The 16,786-nt window shown below is 33.4% G+C and overlaps 1 protein-coding gene across 3 annotated transcripts in view; it reads left to right on the top strand.

The window, feature by feature from the left end:
- UBA6 (ubiquitin like modifier activating enzyme 6) overlaps positions 1–16,786 on the top strand; it is a 101,507-nt gene that overhangs the window by 64,669 nt on the left and 20,052 nt on the right. For 2 of the 3 annotated variants that reach the window (XM_053217278.1, XM_027057733.2), the window contains 13 exons: positions 1,041–1,118; positions 2,470–2,651; positions 4,135–4,240; positions 6,180–6,269; positions 6,365–6,445; positions 7,217–7,345; positions 8,913–8,964; positions 9,053–9,116; positions 9,938–10,007; positions 10,541–10,612; positions 13,230–13,347; positions 14,782–14,975; positions 16,003–16,130. In XM_053217278.1, coding sequence (XP_053073253.1) covers positions 1,041–1,118; positions 2,470–2,651; positions 4,135–4,240; positions 6,180–6,269; positions 6,365–6,445; positions 7,217–7,345; positions 8,913–8,964; positions 9,053–9,116; positions 9,938–10,007; positions 10,541–10,612; positions 13,230–13,347; positions 14,782–14,975; positions 16,003–16,130 — 1,364 coding nt within the window. The remainder of the gene's footprint in view (positions 1–1,040; positions 1,119–2,469; positions 2,652–4,134; positions 4,241–6,179; positions 6,270–6,364; positions 6,446–7,216; positions 7,346–8,912; positions 8,965–9,052; positions 9,117–9,937; positions 10,008–10,540; positions 10,613–13,229; positions 13,348–14,781; positions 14,976–16,002; positions 16,131–16,786) is intronic. The other variant, XM_053217279.1, reaches the window with a different exon arrangement.

Here is a 16,786-nt window from a genome sequence, read left to right on the forward strand (position 1 = left end):
TTTGGTTCAGGTCATGATCTCACAGATCATGAGTTCAAGCCCCATGTGGGACTCTGTTGTCAGCACAGAGCTGGCTTTAGATCCTCTATATCCCACACCACCTCCCTTCCCCCAGTTGTGCACGCCTGCGCACACACTCTAAAAACAAATAAATAAACTTAAAAAATAAAAGACACTCTAACACATATAGAAATGTTGAAAACAACCCCCCAAAAAACATATATTCAGGAAATACCAGTTGAAAGAAAGTGAATGTGTTTGTGAACGTCAGTCAACATCTAACATCTTAAACACACTGGAGAAATACTGCTTCTAGTCAATTTCGTACAAATGCCAACTTAAGGGACAAACGCATTATCAGTATTTTTCTGAGTATCTTGGAGCTGCTTTTTTTCATCTTATTCCTTGGAATGTCTGCAAACTTTTTCTTAAAGGACCAGATTGCAGCTCTTCTTGACTTGTGAACCAAGGGTCTCTGTCACAACTACTCAGCTCTGCAATTATAGTGTGACAACAGCCATAGACAATACTTCAAACAAATGGCATGACAGTGTTTCAACAAAATTTATTTACAAAACCAGGCAGCCTGCCTGCACTGTAGTTTGTAGACCTCTGCTTTAGCAAGAGTTCCTTTCAAATTGGAACATGTAAGCATTCTTTTCCAAATTTGTTGCAATTGAAAACAAGTATGTTTACAAAGAAGAAATATGTTTAACTCCTCTATGGCTAATCTATTACATGTTTCTAAAATGTGATGGTGATGTTTTAGTCTCCATTTTGTTTTGAATAATTAGAAAAAAGTTTTGAACATGAATTGCCATCAGTTTCAGCTGTCTTGTTTAACATGTTCCTGTGCTAAACATTAATTATAGTTAAATATAGTATAAAAACATTAGCATTGGTAACCATTGGAATATTTGTATTATAACTTCTACCACCTAAAATAATTAGCATAACTGTTTTAGTCTTTCTGAGAAAAGCAAAATCAATTTAAATTTTTCTCTGACATGATTTCAGCTTTTTTCTTTACTTGATACTAGGTTACAGTTACAGATCCTGACTTGATAGAAAAATCCAACTTGAATAGACAGTTCCTGTTTCGTCCTCACCACATACAGGTTTGTTGCTACTGTTTCAAATTTAAATCATCTATTGTGTTCCACAAAAAAGAGAGTTTGTTTTTTTATAAATAGAAAATTGCACTTGAGCAAACCTAATGTGTTTTTATTTTATTAGAATCTCTCAAATTATCAAACAATGGGAATGACATTTGGGGAAAAATATAAAATTATTTTTTAATATAAAAATTGGGTTTTGCATTGATTTTGGATATAAGATGTAAGTTGTAAATCATGGGCAGTATGTTTTTCATTTTATAATCAAGGTGTATGTACATATGTAATCTTAGAAACTAAGCTTGCAGAGACAGATTTCCTAATTTAAGGTTTTACTAAATCACACATTTGGCACTCTTTTTTGGAAGGAAGGGGAGTCTTTATTACCAAATAGGTAAAGTTTAGCGCTTAGAATTTTTTGCTCTTTGATCTTGCTTGACTATTTAATTAACATCCTCTTCATTGTAAAATATTCCTGGTTTTCAGTCTTTTTCATAGAGATCAAAATATTTCAGTCAAGAAAAGAAACACTTTAGGCAGTCAGGCATATTTGCTTTTTCTTTAGAAATGTTTTTGCACTTTATTTTTCAATAGCCCATTGATAATCTTGGTAAACTAAGGAATGTCATGAACAGAAAAGTAATAACTAAAACAGATGGCATAGTTAACCTAATTGCCTCACCTATCCAAATACAAAAAAAAAAAAAAATTAATAAGGTCTATCAGGAACCAAAATATATGTCACAAAATTCATTTATTTTGTGCATTTTACTTACAGAAGAACTGTTAAGGTCTGTTTATTCTTATTTTACTGAGTTCTAACAAAGTTTGCAATTTGCCTACATGCTTGACAGCACTGAGAAGTAAATACATGTCAAGGGGACTCTCTTATAAAACTAAAATGTACATTATTTCTTTAATATCTCCAGAAATAGTAGTATTTTTTTAAATTTTAGTACTAGTGTGTTAACTTTGCATACCTCTGAGAGCTCATTTTCTGCAGTTAGGATTTCTAATATTTCAATGAATTCACTGTTCTTATTTTTTCTAGGCACATATCTAGTTTAAACCTTCATATTAGAAGGAATTGTACCTTTAATAACTGATAGTTTAAGAACTCTAAAGAACAATAGCTATAAGATAGAGGTTGTTTAGATTTCCATTAGTAAATTGTTAATTATTCAGACTAATATGGATTGTTAAATGTACAATGTACAATGAATGCAATGTCCACAAACCAAAAATGAAAGCTGGTCTCATTACTTTACTCTCATGTAAAAAATGTAAGTTCTGTCATGGCCTAGCTTTTCTGTTTAATATTTATTATTTCTGTTTTTGTTTGTTATTTGTTTAGAAACCTAAAAGCTATACTGCTGCTGACGCAACCCTGAAAATAAATCCTCAATTCAAGATAGATGCACACTTGAACAAAGTATGTCCAGCCACTGAGGCTATTTACAATGATGAGTTCTATACTAAACAAGATATAATTATTACAGCATTAGATAATGTGGAAGCCAGGAGATATGTAGACAGGTATGTTCTTGAAATACGGATTCATAAAAATTGTCTTTTCTTTTGCTATCACTTCTTTTCCACACCTATTTATTGAAAAGTTATCCAATTTCCTGATTATTCTTTGTATTTCTATTGTAGTTCTCCTTGAATCCAAATCCTTTTTATGATTTCCCATTATACCTAGGATAAAATTCAAAATCTTTAACACGGCCTAAATGTTTTTTGTAGAGTGTCTGCCATTTGTCTATCACTCCAGCTTAAAATTTACCTATTTGCTGGATCCCCTTATTCCAACTACACATTTCTTCTTTGAGTTCTTATAAGGCATCCAACGCTTTTTCACTTGAGAGTGAGAGTACATACTCTCGTTCAGACTCAGGAAATTGTTTACCTTGTTCTAAAACTCCTGACTCCAAATCTGCCTACTTTGGTTTATTTTCACATCCTTTCAGTTTTAGCCTAAATGTCTTTATTCAAAGAGACTTTCTTTAATGACTCAATTCTGTAGATCCCCGTATGGTAATCAGCATTTGTTTTTTCCCCTTATAGTGTTTATTTTTATTGATATATTTAATTAATATTTGTTAGCTCACTAAATCATTTATTAAAGGACCATTTATTTTCCCATCACTGCCCAACACTTCCCATCAGTGCCCAACACATTCAGTAAATAGTTGTTAAATAAGTAGATGAATGAATGACTATCATGTGTACACCTTACTAATTTTTCTTACATCTTTATATGACTCTTTAATGTTACGGCTCTAGTTGAGCAAATTTATTAAATGGAGGAAGATTTGCCAGTCTAGAGTGTAGTTAAAAGTTTATTGTCTTGGGGGCGTCTGGGTGGCTCAGTCAGTTGGGCGGCCGACTACAGCTCATGTCATGATGTCAGCGTCTGTGAGTTTGAGCCGCGCATCCGGCTCTGTGCTGACAGCTCAGAGCCTGGAGCCTGCTTCCGATTCTGTGTCTCCCTCTCTCTCTGCCCCTTCCCTGCTTGTTCTTGGTCTCTCTCTCTCTCTTTGAAAAATAATAAACATTAAAAAAAAATTTTTTTTTAAAGTTTATTGTCTTGGGCAGAGGAAGGAAGAATAAAAACTTTAAGAAATTAAAGTGTGTAGAAAATAGGTATTGTAAGTTTAAAAAAAAAGGAGGTTAATATTGTTTGGGATAAAGAGAACACTGAGAAGATACAGTAAGACAGAACTTATAGTCCAAAAATAACCAAGGAAGAAATAGACATTAGCAAAGAGTTAACCTAGAGTAAAAAGAAGTTGAAGCCCAAAATCTAGTAAGAAGAGAAAGAGAAGAAATTATCAGATTGGACAACAGAATTTGTGGAAGGAGGGGGGATGGAAATGATAAATGTATCTGTTTCCTAAGATACTATGTTCACTAAGTGATCAGTGTGTGAAATGACCAACAGAAAGTGGTAAGATGTCCTCTGCTTACATTCTTATTGCTCACTTAAATGTTCGTTACCTATTATCTTTTCAAATAGCCGTTGCTTAGCAAATCTACGACCCCTCTTAGATTCTGGAACAATGGGCACTAAGGGACACACTGAAGTTATCGTACCTCATTTAACTGAATCCTATAATAGTCATGTAAGTGAACCAATTTTGCAATAAATGTCTCTTATCTCATTTTTTTTCTCTTCAGTCAGAGATTTGATTTATCTTTCCTAATGTGTCCATTCTGTCAATAATTTCTATGCATATGTGCATGTGTATTTTTTAAAATACAGCTGAACTTAACCTTTTTAAATTTTCAAATTTTGTTTCTTGTCTTTCCACTGTCTTATTATTATGTTTACTGTTTATTTCTCAGAGGTGCATGATTGCTTTTCTCACAAACTTTGAACTGGTGACCTGTCCAAAATCTTAACTGAAGATCCAGTTGCTCCACAAGGGGAGCCAGTACATATATACATAAAGAGATAGAGATATATAGAGATATAGTAATAATTTTATTTAATCTCTGCAAGTGATTTTGATATACTGCCAAAATTGAAAAACTCTGGCCTAGGAAATGTAGGCTTTAGGATTTTAAAAAAAATCAACGCAGGTTGTAAAATGGAAAGAATAGTGTTGTTGTTCTTTTTTTTTAACAAGTGTAAAATCACTGTATTTAATAGGTAGGTTTGCTTTAGTAAAATTATTAAACATTTATAAAATTTGTTTTCCCATTTACTCTTATGAAGTAAAGTTTATAGTAAGAACATTATAGTAGAAAAAATTTAGAAGCTTAATTTGAAGGAAATTACATGGAGAAAATTATGAGGTCATGTTGGAAGATTTTCAAAGTAGAGAAGTCTGTAGAATTCTAAAAGTTCCCTTGATTCTGTCATTCTACCACATTTTTCCCTATATTCCACATCGTTTCCTATATTCTCTGGCTTAATACCCAGAAAAAACAGGTTTCTCTTCTGGCTTCCCTCTTTGGTTTATAAAACATTTTATGATATTTCATAGCTCAACAAACTAAAATATAAATCTCTAAGTGAAAAGAGACAAAGTGTGTCATTTTATAGTGGTTAAACCAAATGTACCCTGTAATAGGATGTGGGTATTTTTTCATTGGTATATTTACCTGAGACAACATAGGCATTTGCCGTTTCTTTTTTTTTTTTTTTCCTGAAAGTATTTCTTAAATTTTAATTTTTTATCTTATTTACTTTAAGTTTTCATTTAAATTTCAGTTAGTTACCGTACAGTGTAATATTCGTTTCAAGTGTACAATATAGTGATTCAAAAATACCCTAACAGTCCTCATCACAAGTGTACTCCTAAATCCCTATCACTTCTATTACCCATCCCCCCACCCCACCCCGCTCTGGTAACCATCAGTTTGTTCTCTGTAGTTAAGAGTCTGTTTATTGGTTTGCCTCTCTCTTATTTTTTCCCCTTTGCTTGTTTGTTTTGTTTCTTAAATCCCACATATGAGTAAAATCATACAGTCTTTGTCTTTCTCTTATTTCGCTTAGCATAGTACTCTGTAGCTTCATCCATCTTGTTGTAAACGGCAAGATTTCATTCTTTCTTATTAGCTGTTTATTTAATACACACTTTCTGCAAGAAACTATACCAAGCATCAAAGACATAGGATCCCTGCTCCTAAATTTTTTCTCCATGGAGAAACAAACACATGGTATACTGAGCACCTTTTTGGGGATTCTTGAATTACTTTTCAAAGTAGGGAATGTTGGGGAATATTGTAAAGTTTTCAATGTCACCCTGATTCTTAGAGAACAAAAATTAATTATATATGGAAGTCTGCCTGTAAGTACTACGTGGTACCAAATAAGTGCACAGATAATAAGTTATAATAGAATTCATGTTTTTTGTTACGTTGCTATTGACAAATGATTAAGTGTCAAAAGATTCCAGTTTTCCTCTTATTGCCTAGGAGAAAGAAGATATAAAAATGTTGGATTCATTTTATTATTTTTTTAAAAATTTTAATGGTCTTAAAATACTCAAGTAAATTTAATCAATAAAAAATTGTTGTTGCCTTTCTTTTCTGTTGTCATATTTTATAAATTAGCGGGATCCCCCAGAAGAGGAAATACCATTTTGTACTCTAAAGTCCTTTCCAGCTGCTATTGAACACACTATACAGTGGGCAAGAGATAAGGTAATAAAGATCTTTTTTTCAAGAAATTTTTCTTTGAAGTGAATAGAAGATTATCCAATTTTTAACTTTTTTTCTTTTTTTCCCTTACATGTAAGTTTGAAAGTTCCTTTTCCCATAAGCCTTCATTGTTTAACAAATTTTGGCAAACCTATCCATCTGCAGAAGAAGTCTTACAGGTAAAAATCAATACATTTTAATATAATCTCAACACTGTCTCAGTGTAATCTTATTTGCATATTGCCTACAAATAGTTTATTTCACCTCTTTAAAAAACATCATTGTACAGAGTAAGTGCATGAGGAATCTTGACATTAGCAAGTCACAAATGACCTTTTTGTAGTTTGTATGAGCTATGTGGAATTGCCATTATTTGACCATGTTTGACCCACAAAACAATTCATATGCTTCAACCTAAAAAAGATGTCGTAAAAATGATAGCTTTTTGTAATAAAACAACTTGTTAAACTGTTTGAAAAAAACCCAACGTGAATTCTAGTGAAAATTTTGTGAATGGATGGTAGTGTTAATACTCTTATGATGAGGGCGACTTTAAAGGTATTTTCTTACTTTTCTTTATTCCTGCACTAAACAGACCAACGTTTTAGTATAAAATATTATTCATAGCACTTCTTTTGTTAGGTACATATGTAGTACTAATAACTAGCAAGACATAAGGATAACTTGTCAGATGAGAAACTCTACAGTTGAAATTTCATGTACTGTCTTTTCCCATTCCCCCTCCAAAAAAGGAGAGAAAGATGGAGAAGAAAAAGGCAGGGACAAGGAGCTCACAGTGAAAAAATTAGTCATAAATCACATGAGCTGGTACTTCAAACTTTGGCTAATACTTCCCAGGAATGGGTGTGTGTGTGTGTGTGTGTGTGTGTGTGTGTGTGTGTGTGTGTTTACTTGGAAATATACTTATTTTGCTTTTTTTTTCTCTCTAGAAGATACAAACTGGACACAGTTTAGAAGGCTGTTTTCAAGTTATTAAGTTGCTTAGCAGAAGACCTAGAAACTGGTCCCAATGTGTAGAATTAGCGAGATTAAAGTTTGAAAAATATTTTAACCATAAGGTAAGTATGCGTTATAAAACATTAAGAAGAGATATTAGCTTGGCTCATTTAATTGCTACCGAATTAATTTCACTGGACCAAAATGTCTACTTTTTCTTTCAGGAATCTTTTCAAAAAATAGTAAGTTAAGTGAAAACAAGTGCAGGGCACAGAACTGATTTCTCTTTGAGTGTTAAAAGAATACACTTAAACTCCATCCATTGGTTTGTCAGTTCTGCATTTAACTGATCCTTATCCTTCTGTGTGCAATATTGGATTTCAGATACAGGTTCTTTTAGAAAATAAGGAATACATTTTATTAGTAGTCTAAAAGAAGTTTGTTGTTCAGAATAAAGCAAGAAATTGAGAAAATAGATTCAATCAGAAATTGTGTTGAATTTCGCCTTGCCCATCCATATTCAAAATCACATTTTATGTCTGTTTGATGTTTCTTTCCTCATTTGTAAGATGGGGATATTAAATTGGTGTGTAATTCATATGGTAGTGTGAGGATCAAATGAATTAATACCTGCGAAGCATTTTGAGTAGAACCTAGCCCAGAAATGCTCACTATTAGCTGTTATTCCCATCCCCTATTACTTGCACTTGCTAGAATGTGTCCTGCCCTCTCTCCTGAGCCTCTCCCCGTCTTCAGGCTCATACCTGTCAGAATATAAAGTAAGGTAATCTTTTTTAAAAAAGTCTTTTGATTACATTTATCCTTGCTTTTCCCTTCCTTCTTTGCTACTTAGAAAAGGGGTCTTATACTTAGTGTTGCTACTTCCTCTTCCAGTTAACGTGTCTTCTTTCCCCACTCCTATTCAAATTACTTTTACCATTATAATCAATGACCTCTTGTCTCAAAATCTGAAGAACTCTTTAGTCCTGATTATCTTTTGTACTTTTTTAAAGCTTTTTTCTGGAAAAATTCTACTGTGGAAAGTAGAAAAAAAGGTATAATGTAAACTTCATGAATCTGTCACCCAGGTTTAACAAATTTTGTTAATTTTGTATCAATTTGTAGATAATCTTGTTTCATCTTTATACCTCCCCAGATGGTTTTGAAACAAATCTCAAACGTCATTTATCATTTCTAAATACAAAATGCTGTATATTTTTACCGGTTTAATTTTTATTTTAAGGATTAGCTCTTTGAAAGGAGCATAATTGTATGTAAAATATGCCGCCTTTTGTGTAAAAAGGTATAAAATACAGGTACCTGGGTAGCTCAGTCAGTTAAACGTCCGACTCCTGATCTCTGTTCAAGTCTTGATGTCAGAGTCATGAGTTCAAGTCCCAAGATGGGCTTTGTAATGAAACCTACTTTAAAAAAAAAAAGGAGTAATGTATATTCATGTTTGTTGTGGATGCAAAGAAAAAAAAAAACTGTAAGTATTGATTAAAAAAAAAAAATAGCAATAGAAGTTATTCCAGGTATAGAGGGCCGTGACAAGACAATGGACAGAGGGAGTATAAGAGTGGCTGGAAACTTCACTGTATATCTTTTTGTGTGTTGAGATTTTTTTTTTTTTTTTTTACCTCAGATAATGTTAAGTAATGATTTTTTTAACTGATTTTTTTTCTTTAGGCTCTTCAGCTTCTTCACTGCTTTCCTCTAGACACACGATTAAAAGATGGCAGTAAGTGTAACCAAGTGTTGAGAAGAACAATTAATATAATTTATTACTGGATAAATACAATGAAAATAATATTTGTGTCTTGTTTTAGGTTTGTTTTGGCAATCACCAAAGAGGCCTCCATCTCCAATAAAATTTGATTTAAATGAACCTTTGTAAGTATTTATATCCAGCTTTATATGCATCCTTTGTTGTAAATTTCTTGACTGAGTATAGTTTTACATGGCAGGGTGAAACTTCAGGCTATTTAAGTGTTAAATTAGTGCATCCTGTTAATCTAAGAGTTAGCTCATTAGTCTGGCCAACAAAGCCAGCCACAGCCCTTCTCCCCCACATACATGAATCTATTTATTTACATGGTAAAATAACTTCTTTATTTTTATCTTCTCTAAAGTGGATCCGAAGTGTTACCTCTTTGACTTTATCCATAAGAAAAAAAACAAGAAATGACAACAAATGTTTTCCTATTATATGAAGCCAAATTTTAAAAAACTTAAGTTATATGTTAAACATTGAGCCTGTTAACCTTCCTTTCAACAAGTAACTCCATTTAATTTCCTCATCTGGTGCTTATGTTAGGCTTCTAGTCACCTTATCCTGACTGCTTCTCCTGTAAAACTTACTTTTGTTTTTACCAAAGTCACTTGCCTAAGTTGAGCCTAATGTATGCTCTTTAAAACCAAATTTCTAATTTTTTTATGAATTAAAGTGAATTTTCTTTCACTAGTCTAATTTTTCTACTTTTTGCCCCTCCTCTCCTGAATATTACTACTTATGAAGATAAATAGCTAATGTTTCTTATGGCTTCTGAAATGCTTTGGTCTAGACCAGGACTTCATTGCCTAACTTTTAAATATTCCTGTAACAAAAGTTCTGTGATTATTTTCTTCAACATTTCAAAAGACTATAGTTTTTGATGAATTAAACACCTTTAAAACTGTGCATTCACACTTTGCTTTATTTTGTATTTCAAAAGGCACTTCAGTTTTCTTCTGAATGCTGCAAAACTGTATGCTGCAGTCTATTGCATTCCATTTACAGAAGAGGTAAGATAACCTTCAAGCTCTAGCAAGTGATACAAAACCAGGTAAAAATTAGATGACCTAGCAGCTAATTGCATCACCTACATTCATCTTGAACCATTTAAATATTTTTCTGCTTCCAAAGGTATGAATTCCATTTATTTATTTATTTTATTGAGTCAACATTTATTGAGTATAACTTTGTGCAGGGAACTTTATAAAACAATGATGAGATAGTCTCTGACCTCAGAGCACTCAGTCTGATACAACCAGTCCCAAAATTACCTTTTTAAAATGAATGGAAAGAACTAAGATTTCAGGTTTGTTGACTAATAAGTAATTTTTCACCCATACCACCCCTGCCCCCCCCCCCCAGCCTTTATGGATGATATTTCTATAGAATAAAGGTAAATGTCACAAATAGATGTGGTCTAAATAGTCACATGATAAATTACTCAAATATTTTAGTATGATAAAGGACCTTATTAGTCCAGAATTTTTTAGAATTCAGAATTTTTAAAAATGTTTGTTGATAAAATTACTTTTTAACAAAACAGGACTTATCAGCAGATGCCCTCTTGAATATTCTTTCTGAAGTAAAGATTCAAGAATTCAAACCTTCCAACAAGGTATGTTTAGAAATTTATTCACTCAGCAAATAGTTATTGAAATTTTACTAGTGTCAAGTCCCATTCTCAACCTGGAGAATCCCATAGTAAACAAAACAAAATTCTTGCTGTTATGGAGGTTATATCATCTAATGGACCAGAGGCAGACTGTTAAAAAAAAAAATGCTATTACATAATATTACAATAGGACTTAGTGCTAAGAACCAAAAATAAAACAAGGAAAAGAAATAAAAGATGATGAAACTGGTTTCATTTTATGTGGGATAAAAGGGGAAAGCGTCTGTGATATGGTAACATTTGGGCAGAAACCTGAAGGAAGCGATAGAGTGAGCCATGCTATTACGTGTTGAAAGAATAATGCACATAAGCAGGAACAAGTTCAGAGAAAGGCCTTAAAAGATTTGAAAGCCAGGATTTTTCTGAAAGAGAATATTCAAGAAGATTGGTAGACAGATATGAGAGATACTTGGGGTTATGATAAGTACTTCATGATTTATTAGGAGATAAGCCAGTGGAAGATTTTAAGCAGAGGACGCAATCTGGCTTATATTTAAAAGGCTGACTCTGCCTGTTGTGTTAAGAATGATTGTATGGGACATGAGAAAGGAAACATGTAAAGCTATTAGGAGGATATAGGCAAAAGATGATGGTGGTTTGATGAAGTAGTCGGTAACAAGTAAGTTACAATAAGATTCTGGATTCTGGTATATTTTGTAGTAGCTCTGACAGGATTTGAAAGGGATTGGAATTAGAGTGTAAGAGGAAAAAAAGATTGTTTATTTTTTTAATTGAAATAAGAAGCACAATTAATAACTCCAGGTAAGGAGAAGAAGTTTAAGGAAGTTTGAGCAGAGGAAAAAAGGTGTGAAATAATTGTTCAGGGCGATGGGAAAGTCAGAGAATTTTGAGTAGAATTTTGAAACAGCGCTGAGGATGCACTTAATGTTAGTCCACTTAATGTATTACATTCAATGTGGCTAGGGAAAAAAGGCATTTAGTTGCCTAAGTATTTTTCACATAGTCATTGTATGACTTTTTGTATACACTCTAAAAATCATCCACAAAACAGTCTTTTGTTCCCCTTACCCCCTAGCTATATTGGAAAATAGGGAATTATGATTTCCTCCCCGTAAAATTCAAATAGGAAATGGTGTGTGCAGTCTTCTAGTCTGCATTTTTATTTTAGAGAAAAGGAAAACTTACAGCTGTTTGATTTTGTACAGTAAATGGGTTTGCTGAATGAAATGTTCATAACTTGTAGTTTATCAAGAATAAAAGAACAGGGAGGTAAACAGAATTCCTATATAAAGAAGCTTCTGGTTATGGAATTAATAAGTCAAGGGAATAAAAGGTACAGCATGGGGAAGATAGTCCACAATACTGTAATAGCGTTCTGTTGTAACAGATGGTAGCAACACTTGTGAGCACAGCATAACTTATGGAGAAGTTGAATCACCATGTTGTACACCTGAAAGTAATGTAACATTGTGTCTCAACTATATTCAAATAAAAAAAATTTTTTTAAACAAAAAGAAGGTTCCTAGCCCGCATTCCTAGTGGACAGAGCTGCTAGACAGAAGCCAAAAGAATTATGTGTCAATAACTTTTCTGGTGTTAATAGCTCTGCAGTGTTTTGTGGCTTCAGTTGCTTCTTTCTATACCAGAGTTTTGGTGTAATAAATTGTCCTGAGCAATTTAGCTACATACAGTTTTAGTTTTAACATGAATTAATGAGCTTTTCACAACTTCTTGAAGCAACTCACACTGAAACTTCAGAGTCTGGCACTTCTAGTTAACAGATGCCAAAAATATCAAAATAGTTACTCTGACAAATATAAGTTTCTGCCTCCTTAACTCTTTAATATTTCCTAAATACTTACAATAATATTTAATCTGTAAAAACACAAGTTGAATGTATAAAATACAAAGAAATAGTATTTTTAATTAGTAATGATGTAGATGGTTTTTTAGTTTGAAAATACGAACTTCACTGCCCTTGTGGAATGTCTAATTAGTAATCTCTTAAAGATAAATTACTTGCAAGTGCTGCTCTGAGCATGCACCTATATGAAGGAAGACATGTTCGTTAGGAAAGAACCTCTTGTCAGCAATCAATAAATATTTAAAGAGGCCCATTTTATATATTTTATGATTTATTTAGAGACAGAAAACAGCTCTGCACTAGTTAGAGCTATGCAATTTGGTTTCAAGTAGATTTGTCAGAATCACAGACTGTTGATTAATATTAACTTTATTTTGCCGGGAAATTTTAAAAGGGATCCATATGAGCTCAGATCTTATAAGCTATTCAGTAAATATTTTAACACTACCAAATTTGTATTAGATATTTTGAAGTTCTCTCTGTGAACAACATAAAGATCCCTGTTCCCTGTTTATATGTCAATGTGAGCAGATAGATAGTAAAACAAATACATAAATAATATTATTTACTAACAGAAGGTGTAAAATACATGGACCATAATAATTAATAATGTGACTAAACTATACAGAGGGAATATCTTCTGTGTGTGATCTGTTTAGTAAAACAGATCTGGTAATCAAACTTAGATATAGGATATGATAACATTAATGATAATGTATGTCCATGTATTTAAAGGTTGTTCAAACAGATGAGACTGCAAGGAAACCGGAGCAGGTTCCTATTAGCAGTGAAGATGAGAGGAACGCTATTTTCCAGCTAGAGAAGGCTATTTCATCTAATAAAGCCACCACAAGTAAGAGGAAATCTTTATAAAAATGGTTTGGACTGGAAAGAATTTTTATTTTCACTAACTCTACACCCAAAAGCTTATGGGACTAAATAATAGCTACAATATTAACGATGATAATTGAATTCGTGATCATATGAAAGTCACTGTTGATCTTTAACTGTGACTAAATTCATTATTTTTTTCACCATTGCCCTACCCTCATTTGCTGAATTGTAAGTCTGCTTTATTGTCGTTGTTCTGATTGTTTTAGTCCTTGAGGTTGTACTGTGTGATTCTTTTTTTAATGTTTATTTATTTTTGAGAGATAGCTTGTGTGCACAAGTGAGAGAACGGCAGAGAGAGAGGCAGAGGGAATCCCAAGCAGGCTCTGCGCGGTCAGCATGGAGTTCTATATAGACTAACACTTAGACCCAGTTAAGTCACTAGGATAAAAAACTATAGACAGATTTCTTCTTGGCTTTTTAGTATTTATAGTTACACACAGGGAATACATACAATCTGACCTAAATGGTTTTAAACAGAAAGAAACCAAACTTTTATTCCTTAAAAACAGTCATTCGCTCATGGATTTTAGACCTGCTCACCATCTTTTATTTACATAAATCAGTAGTTGCCAAACTTTCAGGATTGTTGTGCACAGACAGTAAAATTCAGGGGAAAAAAAACATCCTAGGCTAGCCACCTATTTATTTATCCTGCAAATAAAATATAGATGTGTTAATTTAGTAATTACAATTCTGGAAGAAAACTTACTTCCATTTCTTACTTTCTCATTTCGTAACATATCAAACTACACCTATCTATAGAATGATTTTTGAGAACCACTAATGTAGAAATATTTCAGATACATATTTTTATTGGATTAACTAATCCTATTCTTAGTTATCAGAGGCAAAATGTTTCAGGGTAATATTTATGGAATCAATTTTTGAATAGTACCCAATGTTAACTGTTTTAATCATAAACAACAGCAGATGTGGTACATGGCTTTCTTATTTTCTGTCTCTTAGAAAGGTTTTTTTAATATAGAAACTTCTCTGATTTAGTGATAATCAAAGCCATGTACCATATCATTTCCATATTCTTCAGTAACTTTAATTTCCTAGATCTTACTTGTGTTTTTCAGTCATTTAAAAACATAAAGAAGGAATATTTAAGAGTAGTGAATCCACATTTCTTTTTACCTAATAAAACCTTTACAAGGGACGCCTGGGTAGTATAGTCGGTTTAACATCCAACTTTGGTTTTGACTCAGGTCATAATCTCATGGCTCATGGGATCTCTCCATGCTGTGAGCATGGAGCCTGCTTGGGATTCTCTCCCTCCCTCTGTCTGAACCTCTTGCACTCATGCTCGCTTGCTCTCTCTCAAAATAAATAAATAATAAAAACCCTTACAAGTTACTACAAAACTTTATTTTTCTGGTGTTATGATTAGGTGACCTTCAGATGGCAGTGCTTTCATTTGAGAAAGATGATGATCACAATGGACACATAGATTTCATCACAGCTGCATCAAATCTTCGTGCCAAAATGTATAACATTGAACCAGCTGACCGTTTCAAAACAAAGCGCATAGCTGGTAAAATTATACCTGCTATAGCAACATCCACTGCTGCAGTTTCTGGCCTGGTGAGTTTATTCTTTGAATGGAAATGCTTCTTTTTCATTGCCTCTTAACCTGTCTTCTCCATTATACCACCCTAGCCAGTCACTCAGATCTTAGAGAAGAAGGGATATATATTGATCTTATAATTTTAAATTTCAAGATATTTCTAAAAATACATTAGACCACATTTTGAAGGTTAACAAATATACAAACATTTTAACATAAAAGTTAACCTTTTTCAGGGCACCTAGGTGGCTCAGTCGGTTAAACATCCAACTTCAGCTCAGGTCATGATCTCACAGTTCATGAGATCAAGCCCCGTGTCGGGCTCTGTGCTGACAGTGTGGAGCCTGGGGCCTGCTTTGGATTCTGTGTCTCCCTCCCTTCCTCTCTCTCTCTGTCTCTCTCTCTCTCTCTGCTTCTCCCCTGCTTGCGCTCTCTGTCTCAAAAATAACATTAAAAAAATTACCTTTTGTCAAAACAGTATAATTTTTCTTACAATAATCCTTTTGCATTCTTGTATCCTCCATATGAAACAGGTACTCTTTCTTGAATAAAATGAACTGCTTTAATGGTTGCTCTTTGATTATATTGGAGTTCAGTTCTTTGCCTTAAAAAAAAAACGCAATTCCTGTTATTCAGATTTCTTAAAATTTAATCTTTCCTTAATAATTCAGAATCTTTAGGGTGGCCCTAGTCATTATGGTGTACTACAGTGTTATACTTAGAAGCTACATAATTATCTGCTCCTTTATTAAATGACTTTAGACTAGTGTATTTCTTGAGTTTGAGTGTCTTCCATGATAGGAATATTACATGATCAAGTGAATTTTTTAATGATTTTGTTCACCATGTATAGAACAGTTGAAATTTTGAAAGCATAAGAATAAAAGTAGACAGATTTATAAGAAGTTTGCTATTTCAGTCCAGTAGCTGCTTTTACTCGTTACAGAAAAATGCTTGAGAGGAATATTGGAAAATTAAATAAATACATTTGAAGTCATAAAGTTTTAGGCTCTTTATATAATCAGATCACTTTCTTTTTTCTAGGTTGCATTGGAGATGATCAAAGTAGCTGGTGACTATCCGTTTGAAGCTTACAAAAATTGTTTCCTTAACTTAGCCATTCCAATTATAGTGTTTACAGAGACATCTGAAGTAAGAAGAACTGAAATCAGGTATGCTTGAAGGTCTATTTCTCTTGCGTAATTAGAATGAAATAAAATTTTTACCTTCTAAAATGAAAAAGTCATAGTTTTTCCTCCCTTTTCTTCTATATATTTAAATCCTTGCCATCACCTCAGGATTAGATCAGTAGGGTGCCTGGTTGGCTCAGTCAGTTAAATGTCCAACTCTTGATTTTGGCTCAGGGCATGTTGTGAGATCAAGCCCCAAGTGAAGCCTGCTTAAGATTCTCTCTCCCTCTTCCTCTGCCCCTCTCCCACCCATGCTCTCTGTCTCTCTCTCTTTAAAAACAAAATCAAAAAAGTCAAAATGTCATCTTCATAAAGCATTTCTTTTTTTTTCAATTGAGACATAAATTGGCATGCATTAGATTAGTTCCAAGTGTGCAACACAGTGATTTGACACCTGTATGTATTAAGAAATGATCACAGGTGCACCTGGGTGGCTCAGTGAGTTGAGCATCTGACTCTTGATTTTAGCTCAGTTCATGATCCCAGGGTCATGGGATAGAGCCCCACCTTGGGCTCTCGCTGAGCATAGAGCCTGCCTAAGATATGCCTTCTCCCTCTCTCTCTTCTTCTCCCTCTCCCTCTCCCCCTCTCCCTCTCTCCCTCCCTCTCTCTCCCCCCTCCCTCCCTCTCTCTCCCCT

Source organism: Acinonyx jubatus, chromosome B1, assembly GCF_027475565.1.
Source record: "Acinonyx jubatus isolate Ajub_Pintada_27869175 chromosome B1, VMU_Ajub_asm_v1.0, whole genome shotgun sequence".
Taxonomy (NCBI): domain Eukaryota; kingdom Metazoa; phylum Chordata; class Mammalia; order Carnivora; family Felidae; genus Acinonyx; species Acinonyx jubatus.